The following is an 11,613-nucleotide window of genomic DNA, read 5'->3' as shown; positions in this document are numbered from 1 at the left end:
CCCCTTGAGGTTACTTCGCACTTTCTCTTCCCCGTCTTTCTTAGTCGGCCCCACAGTGTTCCCAGCGATCCTGCTCCTCCCCGTCTCCCCTCCGCCCCCTCTCCTGGGTTTTTTCTCTCCTCCCTTCCCCCAGTTTTCTTTCCAGCGCGCTTCCCTTCCCCGGCCTCTCGGTCCCGTACTCTCCCCTCCCCCACCCCACCCGCCTCCTGCCTTGTGACACTTCCCAGGCTCTCCCGGAGGCGGCAGCAGCGGCAGCCGCACTAGCCGCCACCTCCACTGGAGCCGCAACCCCCGACTCAGCCTCTCCCCGGCCCCGCCGCTGCCGCAGTCATGGCTGCTGACGGGGTGGACGAACGCTCGCCTCTGCTGTCAGCATCCCATTCGGGAAATGTCACTCCCACGGCTCCACCGTACTTAAAAGAAAGCAGCCCCAGAGGTAAGGCCAGCATAGACCTTTCTACTTTGCAAAGAAAAGCCTAGAATGTAAAAGACTAGGGAGCTCTAGCTCCGAGGCGGAGGAGAGGTTCTCACTTGGGCTGGGAGAGAGGGATGCTGACTGTGCTTGCCGAAGCAGACCCTGCCTGCTTGAGAGCTTCACCGCAGGGCTTTCTGGTGTGGTATGGGATGTGTGTGTGTGTATTTCACCCCCTCTTACCCACTGGTGAGTGTGGGGTGTATGTGCCTGTGTGTATTTCACCACTTCTTACTCAGGGGTGCAGGATGTGACATGAATTTTCCAAGCTGGGCTTTTCTGTTTTAGAGCAGCCGTTAAATGCAGCTGGGAGGTGGTGCAAATCTATCACAATCATTCACAAATCCTTTCAGGTTGCTGAGAAACCCAGAGTACTGCTCACCTTGGCATCTGTCCTTGAAAGGGCTTAGCTTGAAAAATAGGCATGTCCTACCATTCATCCACCAGTGGTCTGTTCAATAGGGCAATTGCTTTACCAAAAGGAATAGAGTTAATCAATATTCCTAATTTGTCTGAAATTCCTGCCCTTTCTTATTCCTCCTACTTGTAAGGAGTATGTGTTAATTTTTGCCGAGAATGAGGAGAAATAGAAGGGAAGATGGGATATTTTTGATGCATATGTGGGTGAAGTTGAAAATGACTTCTAAAAAGTAACCCAAATTAATACTGTAATAGTAAAATAAATATTTACTTTTCTTCTCAAGATAGAATCCCATTGATGGAAATTGGACTTGGAGAAAGAAGAGGGGGATTTATTTACCAAACTATTCAGTTTATTCAAAGATCTGTCTTTGTTCTAAGCTTTTTAGTTGATTCTTATAGGCAAAATAAGATGGGGTCAATAGTTGTAGAAAATGGAAGGCAAGACTTTGAGAAACCACTTAGAGTACTGAAAAGATCGGTCAAATCTGGCACTTGCAAATGTAGCTTAAGTGCATCTCTTTTTTTGGCTGAATGTGAGAGAAATTTAAAAACCCAAGGAGGCAAACATTAATGCTTTTGATAATATGGGCAGATCATGTCTCTTGTAATACAACTTTTTCCAAGTTCAAGTCAGAAATTGGAGCAGCTGTAAAGCAGGTTGAACTTGTCTGATATTTAAATTTCCATTTAACCCATCACAACTTAAAAAGCAACAATGTAGTTTTAATCCACACTTAACAAGAACCAGGACAAAGGAAGAAGATATTTAGCTGTGAATAATTCAGTGTGATTTATGAGTTGAGAAATAAGGTGCAAAATAAAGCAGAGACTCACCCACAGAAAACCCACAAGTCGTCTTTGTTGGTCAGCATTAAACTTGTGTCAGAGAACGCCATGGGGGAGAATTTCCTTTAATGGGCAAATTTCCTGTTAATAATTTACTGTTATCTAAGTTCTTTGGTCTAGAATAGATTTAAATACTTGTCAATGAATGTTTCACCTTCATAAAGTCACCCTTTTAAGACAAAAAATTTGACAATTTATTAAGAGAGAGTTTGGATTTAAGCCACTGTCCTGTAAACCATTTTCATGCCCTCTATCCTGCATCTATATTTTTGTAATGTTAGTCAACTAATGGCTTAATTATTTCACAAAAGTGGTCATACTCACACAACCAGAAAGACCTACAACTAGAATATACAACTACGTACTGGGGGGCTTTGGGCAGGAGAAGAAGAAGAAGAAAAAAATGGCCATACTCATAGATCTGCTTGTAGACTTCTTTATCGTTTGCCGTATATTTGTTGAATCTGATAAAGCTCCTTAAACTATACAATAAGGTACAAGTTCCAGTTCAGCCACCGAGAAAAAGAAGTTTCATTCCAGAAAACTTCTCACAACCAGAGAAATTCAATGGTTTAGCGAAAAGCTCTTTCTGCCTTATAATAGCATACATTTTTTTCTTAACTGGTGAATGAGACCGGTTGAATAATTAGAAACACTCATTTCGTATGGCATAATACCTAGGAAGCAAGAAGCATAAATGAGAAGTAAAGACATTTTATTTGCATTTTTGACAGAATATCTTTTCCTAATAAATAACAAAATAGGTATCTTTATAAATATTATGACTAATACACAAGATCTGATTCTATTAGACCAGCGCTCTTCACTCACTCGGTAGTTCATTGCGCTGCACAATGTGCCAAGACTGCTCTAGGTTAATGAGCCTTATGAAACCCATGTCCTCGTGGACCCCATGTTGTAGTGGGAGAAAAAGTAAGTAAATACATGGCTAAATTATTTCGGATTGTAAGAAACACTCTGCCACTAGACCACATGTTTTCACTAGTTGACAAGTAGAGTTGAAGCTTGAGATTCAAAGGATTGGAAATAGAATGTACTTTTTATGTATTTAGTTGTGTATTTATTTATTGAGGAAGATCAGCCCTGAGCTAACATCTGCTGCCAATCCTCCTCTTTTTGCTGAGGAAGACTGGCCCTGAGCTAACATCCGTGCCCGTCTTCCTCTACTTTATATGTGGGATGCCTACCACAGCTTGTCTTGCCAAGCGGTGCCGTGTCCGCACCCAGGCTGCTGACGTGGAACGTGCACACTTAACCACTGTGCCACCGGGCTGGCCCCTAGAATACACTTTTTGATAATGAACTTTGGTTTATGATACTCAGATTTTTATTTAAAAAAAAATAGCTGTAACTAGCAAATGTTTTCTCTAGTCCAACCCTTTGCTATTTGCGTCATTTTCTAAGAAAAGGAATGTTAGCTCCCACCCCAAGATGAAGTATTCCGTTTCAGGTTGAAAGTTGGTGAAGTGTTTATTTCTGGCCAGGTTACTGATAATGTAGAGAGGAGCAGTTAGTATTTTGCATCTGATTTTAGCACAATGAGAATTATGTGTTGTCTGTAACACTCCACCTGGGTCTCTAAGTGGAATGCTTCTAATGGCCTCTCCTGTCAGTACTGGATTCCTGCCAAGTAGGAAATCACCTCTCCCATTGCAATGCTCCATTTGGTACACTTGTCAGCTTTTGTTAAGGCATGGAAATTAAAATCAAAGACAATTTTAGGCTCATTTGAAAGGAGATTGGAAGAAATATCACAAAATTTACGCAACTTGGATATATTTAATTGTTTTTTTAATACACTCCCTAATTTTATAGGTAGGATATGGTAAAAGAATATGAACTTTAAATTTATGAGATTTCCTTTGTGAAAACCGGTTTATACTTGGGGTTGTCTAATTATCTATGTATTGAATATGGGAATGTGATTATATACTTCACTATAATTCTAAAGGGAAAAAAGTACTTTCTTATATAGAGACAGACACTTTGATTTACTTAATTTCTCTCATTCACTCAGCAAACAAATATTTGAGTACTAGCCAAGTTCTATGTGTAGGAGGGGAAAAAGACATGGCTCCTCTTCCGGTCTAGTGGGGGCTATTGAGACATAAATTACATAATCATACAAATAAATGTGAAGTGCAGTGGGGAAGAGGACAATGCTGGAAATGTATCCAGTGCCATGAAAGTATATAATAAAAAGATTTAAGCTGGTTAAGGAAGTCAGGAAAGTCTTGCTTGAGACTTGATTGGGGTCTGAAAGTTGAGCAGTAGTTAACTTGGCAAATGGGGGATTGGAAGAACATTTGAGGCAAAGAAAATGGTATGTGCAAAAGCCATTAGCAGGATAGAATATGGTAAGTAAAAGGAACTGAAGAAGGCCAATGTGGCTAAAATGGAAAAAGCATTAGGGAATGCAAAATGGGATTGGAGAGGTAGGTGTGGTAGACATTCTCCAATGACCCTCTACCCTTTCCTAAGAACTATGCTTTCTGGTATTCAAATCCTTGGGTAGGTCCTCTCCTGGAATCTGGGCTGACCCTGTGACCCAATTTTGACCTGTAGAATAAGATAGAAGAGAGCTGAATGACTTTGGAGACTAGGTCACAGGAAGTCTTGCAGCTTTTGCCTTGGTCTCTGGGGAGAATAACTTGTTATGTAAGAAGTTGGATGCCCTGAGGCTGCCATGCTTTGAGAAATCCCTGACTAGCCACATGGAGAGGCTACATGGAGGGAGTGATGCCGGACCAGCTGTCAGACATGTGAGTGAAGAAGCCATCTTGGATGCCCAGCCCAGTTGAGCCTTCAGAAAACTCCAACCCAAGCCAAATTCTTACTGCACCTGCATGATAGATTCTAGTTGATTACCACCCACCTGAGGCTGAACAATCCAAACAATCATAAGAGTTAATATTGTTGTTTTAGGCCACTAAGTTTTGGGTGATTTGTTCTGCAGCAACAGATGACCAGAACAATAAGTATTAGTCAGTCCATGCAGGGTATTGTTGGTCATGTTGAAGAATTTTGTCTTAAGCAAGGGATAATCTAGTTAGGTCTTTATTGTCATTATTATTTTTTAAATCAGTGTATTTATAGATTAAAGAATGAATTAAAAAGGGGGCTAGAATGGAGGAGGATAGATGACTTGAGTGGCAACTGTAATGATTCAGGCAAATTGATAAACTATGATGATTAGCTTGGATTCAGATGGTGGTAGAGGTGGAAAGACGAGATGATATAAAGGAAATAAACTGAAGAGGGCTTAATGATAGATTGGATGTGGGAGTGAGAGAAAGGTAGAAAGGATATCTCCTAGAATTCTGGCTTCCGAAAACTCAATGGTGTGATTGCCTACACTGAGACAAATTATACAGAAGAGGACCATGTTTTAGGGAACACAGATCGTGAGCTTAGTTTTAGACATGATATGTTTAAGATGCTTTCAAATGTCCGAGAAGAGATGTCAGATGGGCAACTGGATCTACTGATGTAGGCTAAGAAATGAGGCCTGGGCTGAAAATGTAAATTCTGTTATTTGCGTATCTGAGATAGCTAAATACATGGATGTTGATTCAGAGCTTCCCAAGGCCCCATCAGTGTGCCATGGGATGTGCCAAAATGAAATGTATATGTGTTAAGACATTGATTTTCCTCAGTCCTTAGAGCAGCAGAAGCCTTCAGGCCAGTGGCCTCCAGCTCTGAGTAGCTATTCAAATGTTGTCACTTTCTCTGTTTACCAAAATGTGAAAAACTTTGAGAAACTCCTTATGAGACCACTTAGGGAGAAAGAATAAGAGGTGGAGAGAACCTAGGACAAAGCTTTGAGAAACTCCCACATTCAGTGAGCAGTTAGGGGAAGATGAGCCTACAAAAAGACTGATAAGTAGCTTTTAGCCAGGTAGGATGAAAACCAGGAGACTGTATTATCACAGAATCAAGGGGAAGAAAATACTTCAAGAAATAAGGAGAGGTCAGACATGTCAAAAGCTGCAAGAAAGAGCAAATAAGATAAGGACTAAAATATGTCTTTTGAACTTAGTGCCATGGAGGTCATTAGTGACCTACCTTAATAAGAGTTGTTTATATGTTTATATTCGAATTCTTTTTTAAAGAATTGAAGCATTATTCATTTACATCTAATGTAATAGTCTAACATACATTTACTTGTAAAATTACCTTGAAGCAACGTGACTTCAACGAAGCAGCTAATACTCATTTATTCTGAAACACACTTAGATTTCCTATGAAATATAGTTGTGTTTAAGAAGGCATTGTCATTTCCTTTTTACCTTTGTTCCACTTTTAAAAAATGTGTAAATTTGGGGCTGGCCCCGTGGCCGAGTGGTTAAGTTCCTGTGCTCCACTGCAGGCGGCCCAGTGTTTCGTTGGTTCAGATCCTGGGCGCGGACATGGCACTGCTCATCATACCACGCTGAGGCAGCGTCCCACATGCCACAACTAGAAGGACCCACAGCGAAGAATATACAACTATGTACTGGGGGGCTTTGGGGAGAAAAAGGGGAAAAAAATAAAATCTTAAAAAAAAAAAAATGTGTAAATTTGAAATTGCTTGAGGGGCTGGCTCCGTGGCCAAGTGGTTAAGTTCGCGCGCTCTGCTGCAGTGGCCCAGGGTTCAGATCCTGGGTGCGGACATGGCACTGCTCGTCAGGCCACGTTGAGGCGGCGTCCCACATTCCACAACTAGAAGGACATACAACTAAGATATACAACTATGTACGGGGGGGGTTTGGGGAGATAAAGCAGGAAAAAAAAAAAAGATTGTCAAGCAACAGTTGTTAGCCCAGGTGCCAATCCTTAAAAAAAAAAAAAGGAAGATTGGCAACAGTTGTTAGCCCAGGTGCCAATCTAGGGGAAAAAAAAAGAAAAAAAAAGAAATTGCTTGAGGAAATGTTTTCTGTGACTAGAAAAGAAATTGAGCCCTGGTTTGAGAGATCAGTTATTTAATATGTACTCTTGTACTTCTTAGAAATTGTACAGTAAATAAGGTATATTTTTAGTGATCCTATGTCTTCCACCTGGAGTAATCTAAAGCTAGAAATGGTGCCTTAGTTTAAAGTGGGGCAAAGTCTTATTTCACTTAGAACTATGTTGTACACTAGACTAGAGTTTTACTGAATGTCTTATTCAGTTCCAGCTGCTATAACAGAGTACCATAGACTGGGTGGCTTAAAAAACAAATTCATTGCTCACAGTTCTGGAGGCTGGAAAGTCCAAGATCAGGGTGCCAGTAGATTTGGTGTCTGGTGAGGGCTCTTCTTGTTTGCACACTGCCAACTTCTCATTGTATCCTCATGTGGCAGAAAGAGGGCAAGAGAGCTCTCTGGGGTCCCTTTCCTAAGGGCACTAATGTCATTCATGAGGGCTCCACCCTCATGACCTAATCACCTCCCAAAGGCCCCACCTTTGGGTTAGGATTTCAATTTATGATTCTGGGGGGACACATTCAGTCCATTGCACTGAGTTAGAGTCTTTGAATATATTTGGCAGTCTTTTAAATTTCTGAACCTCCTTGTATCATTGCAGAGTTTAACGTTGGCCATGGATTAGCAGGAAGAGATGATGCAGACCCAGAGACCCACACTGTGTGCACAACCCCACTGTAAGATTAGGATAAACTCTCACTTTATTTGCCAAGGGTTCTGAAACCCACTGGAGGCCTGTTTGTCACAAAGACCAGAAACAGATACAGCGTATTTGAGAGCAGCTGCGTGAAGGTTCCAGTAGGGATGTGCACCTGCTGTGATACTCAGCAAGCAGTGTCTTGCTGAACCTTGATTTTGTGCTATGCTAAAGCTAATGCTCCATTTAAGAGGTTTGGTTTTTGAATCAAAATCTGCTTCACTGAGGGAAAATAGAGCCCAAACACTGGTGAAGTATGTCTGCTTCCAGTTTTCCAGTATTGTGGCAAGCTCATTTCCTATTATAATCCTTTTCTATTATTGGGCAGGCCTCAGGCTCTGTGAGTCTTTTATTCTATTTTATAATGCCCACATGTCCTTCTGGCTCTACCCAGCATCTTTAAAACATTAATCAAGAAATGTTTCATTAAATCAGTCATCCTTTCAAATATTTGAGTGGTTATTATACTGCTCCAGATGCCAGGAAGCTTATGTTCCAGTGAGAGATACATACGGTGACCACTATAATTTCAGAGAGCGAAGAAAATAACAGAGGGCATGAGGACAGAGAGTAACTGGCTGTGTGAGGAGTGTTTCAGATAGAGTGTTCGCAAAAGACATCTCAGAGATGACAACTGCTCAGACACCTGAAAAGTGAGTTGGAATCAGCCATTGGAAGACTTAGTGGAGGAGTGTGTCAGGTAACTGGAACAGCAAGTATAGAACATGCTGATTTAAAACAAGGGGCACAGTGGGTTAAAGCATGGGAACTTACAGGAAGTGTGGTAGAAGGGGTGAGAGCACTAGACTAGGGAAGACCAGAGCTTTGCAGCCACTATCAGGAGATGGGATCGTATTCTGATGAGAAGCTGTGGAGGGTTTGGAGCAAAGGCAAGACATGAAATTTTTGGCTTTTTAAGATCATCCTGGTTGGTGTGTGGAGAATGGATTATTAGAAGAAAAATGAGAAGAGACTAATAAGACATGAAACTAGTTAGGAGGCTGTTGGAGTGAAATAGGCAAGAGATGAGTGTGGTCTGAATCACTGATAGAGGGGAGGAAGCAGTGAGATTGGTTGATTCAGGACATATTTTTAACATAGAGCCACAGGACTTGCTGATGGATTAAATCAGTGGAAAGAAAGGAATCACAAATCTCCAACAGTGACCTAAACTACTAGGTTCAAAGTTGTGCTTTTTCTCTAAGATGGGAAAACAGGAAAAGGAGGAGTTGAGCATGTGTGGGGGAGAAGGGCAGTGGAAGTTAATATTCTGTTTTAGACAAGTTGAGTTTGAAATACCTTTAGTCATCATTCATTTGGAGGTGTTGAGAAGGCAGTTGTATGTAAAAGATATCGGGGCTGGAGAGCAAGTTTCATTTGACAATTATTTATTAAATGTATAATAACACTCTGCTGTGGTGGGAGGTGATGCTCTTAACTTCCCGTTTATTTCCAAGGACTCTGCAACCTCTTTTCAGGAATGTCAAAGTTTTAGGGTAGAGCATTCTGTTAAAATCTTGCAAGATTTATCAGATAGATAAAGATGTTAACCAGATCGATACAGATTTGAGAGAGGAGAGTTAGCAGGATAGATGTTCATAAGTATCTTTGAGGGCAATAAGCTACTATTTGGGAAGTGATCTAAATGGAAACTCTAATCCTTCCACTTTGGGAAAGGAGACAGCCCTGGATATAGCTTTGCACTCAGTGTTTTGTGTTTCATTTTTAAAAGGCTGAAGAGATATTGCATAATCTGAAAATAACATCCCTTTAATAGCTCCTGAAAGGGAATATGTCTTCCTTATGTCTTCCTGCTGCTTTCTGTCCTGAGAGGACTTCTATACTCTTGGGGCAGTGGGGCGGGGGGGAGGGGTGCATAGGAGTTTGTGTTGCTTTGGACTTTTCTAGATTTTTCTCTTTCCCTGGATTCTGTTGTAAGGTGAATTTCTTTTTCTCTGTAAGAATAAAAAAAAAATGTGAGAAAGAAATGGAAAGCATGGCTCCTCTTCGTGGCCTGAAGTGAGTTTCTCGGGCATCGTGTAACTAACTCCCTTTGTAGTCTCAGAGATGATCTGCCACCAGATGTGGTTTGGCCTGGGGGACCTGAGACTTGAGTTCTTTCTGCCGGTAACTACTTGACCTTAGAATAGTTACTTTATATCTCTGGGCCTCAGTCACCCTCCTGAGAAGGAGTGGTGTAGTATGTTCCCTGTTGTTTTTATATTCTATGACACTCTTGTTCTTGGTAAGGAATCTGGATACACCCAGGAGAATATATTTATAACTTTAAAATATAGATGTTTATGATCTTTTCTTACCTCACTCTTCTACTTCCATTGTCCCTTTGTCACTTAAATTCCCTTTTTTTTTCCAGTACCCTTTTTAAAGTTGGAAAGATAAATTTTGAACATCAAGGAGTGTTACATGGCTCTTTTAAGCATCAGAAGCCCAATTAGCATGCAGTATTTTATTCTTCCGTAGAATGTATTTGTGTGTGCCACATGACTGGTTGGGGCATTCTATTCAAAGCATGTATTTCTAAAGGCAATGGCAAAACCTTTCTTCCTCTCATACTTTGTCAAGTTGAGTTATTTAAGCTTAGTAGATTCATAATATGGATTTTAAAACTGTATACAAGGAACCCCCTAATTGTTCAACATCTGAACATGTGATTTCTACAGAGGGAGAATTTGGGGGAAGGTATGTTGCAAGATAAGATTTTATAATTGCAGAGATTCAGTACTAAGATTCACCATCCAGAGGCAAAGCAATACACAGAGATGATAGTGAGTAGATTGAAAGTGAGATTTAAAGTGAGAAGATAGGGGCCGGCCCCATGGCCGGGTGGTTAAGTTCACGCGCTCTGCTTCAGTGGCCCAGGGTTTCGCCAGTTCGAATCCTGGGCGTGGACATGGCACTACTCATCAGGCCATGCCGAGGCGGCATCCCACATGCCACAACTGGAAGGACTCGCAACTAAAATATACAACTATGTACTTGGGGGCTTTGGGAGAAAAAGGGAAAATAAAATCTTTAACAAAATAAAAAAAATAAAGTGAAAAGATACTTGAGTTGTTGTTAATCTTAGACTTTAGGAGATTTCCCAAACAAACATTGATTTATACTGAGCTGTGTAGATTCTACCAATTAATTATTATATTATTATATATTATATAATATTTATATATATTTATATTATATATATTTATATATAATAATTATTATAAAATTATTTAAAAAATTTATAAGGAAATCATTTTCCAAATTTATAGAATTCAAGGATCCTGTTCTGGTTCTCTATTTAGAATACTTTGCAATGCTTAATAAAAGTAGTATTTCTATTTGCTACCAGCCCTAATGAGGACATAGGTTATTGTTAAAACTATGAGACATGCCTGAATACAAGATGACCTAAATGGAAGTCATATGGTCTTTCATGACCTAGCCTCAAAAGTCAAATATAGTGTCACTTCTACCATGCTCTGTTGGTCAAAGCAGTTATAAACCACCTGGATTTAAGGTGAAGGAACATAGACTTCACCTCTCAGTGGGAGGAGTGTCAAAGAATTTGTGGCCATGTTGTAAAACCACCACAATAAGTCATGATGTATCCACAAACTCAATATGCAGCTGGAAAAGAAATGAGGAAACTCTATGTACCATTATGGAAAGATTGCCAGGATACACAGTAAAGTGAAAAGAAATCAAGATGAAGAACAATGCAGAAGACATATTCCCTTTTTTGTAAGAAAGGTGGTGAGGGGCCGGCCCAGTGGCACAGTGGTTAAGTTCCCACGTTCTGCTTCTCGGCCGTCCGGAGTTCGCCAGTTCGGATCCCGGGTACGGACATGGCACCGCTTGGCACGCTATGCTGTGGTAGGCGTCCCACATATAAAGTAGAGGAAGATGGGCATGGATGTTAGCTTAGGATCAGGCTTCCTCAGCAAACAGAGGAGGATTGGCACCAGATGTTAGCTCAGGGCTAATCTTCCTCAAAAAAAAAAAAAAGAAAGAAAAACAAAAAGAAAAGTGGAGAAAGTGAATATGTAGATGTGTATATTACCTGTACTTGGCTAAAGAATCACTGGGAAGAGTCATAAAATAATGAGTGGAAATCTCTGAAATAGGGCATGGTGGATGGGCGCAGAAGTTGGAGTAACAGTTCTGAGCATTTCACTCCACCATTTTTGCATTATCTTGATTTTTGAGCC

The 11,613-nt window shown here is 40.7% G+C and overlaps 1 protein-coding gene across 1 annotated transcript in view; it reads left to right on the top strand.

The window, feature by feature from the left end:
* The first annotated feature begins 33 nt into the window (after positions 1-33).
* Positions 34-11,613, top strand: part of PIP4P2 (phosphatidylinositol-4,5-bisphosphate 4-phosphatase 2) — a 53,787-nt gene continuing 42,207 nt past the window's right edge. The window contains exon 1 of the mRNA XM_008540796.2: positions 34-436. Coding sequence (XP_008539018.1) covers positions 331-436 — 106 coding nt within the window. The 5' untranslated portion in view covers positions 34-330. The remainder of the gene's footprint in view (positions 437-11,613) is intronic.

Source organism: Equus przewalskii, chromosome 8, assembly GCF_037783145.1.
Source record: "Equus przewalskii isolate Varuska chromosome 8, EquPr2, whole genome shotgun sequence".
Taxonomy (NCBI): domain Eukaryota; kingdom Metazoa; phylum Chordata; class Mammalia; order Perissodactyla; family Equidae; genus Equus; species Equus przewalskii.
This window is presented reverse-complemented; position numbering and strand designations above follow the sequence as displayed.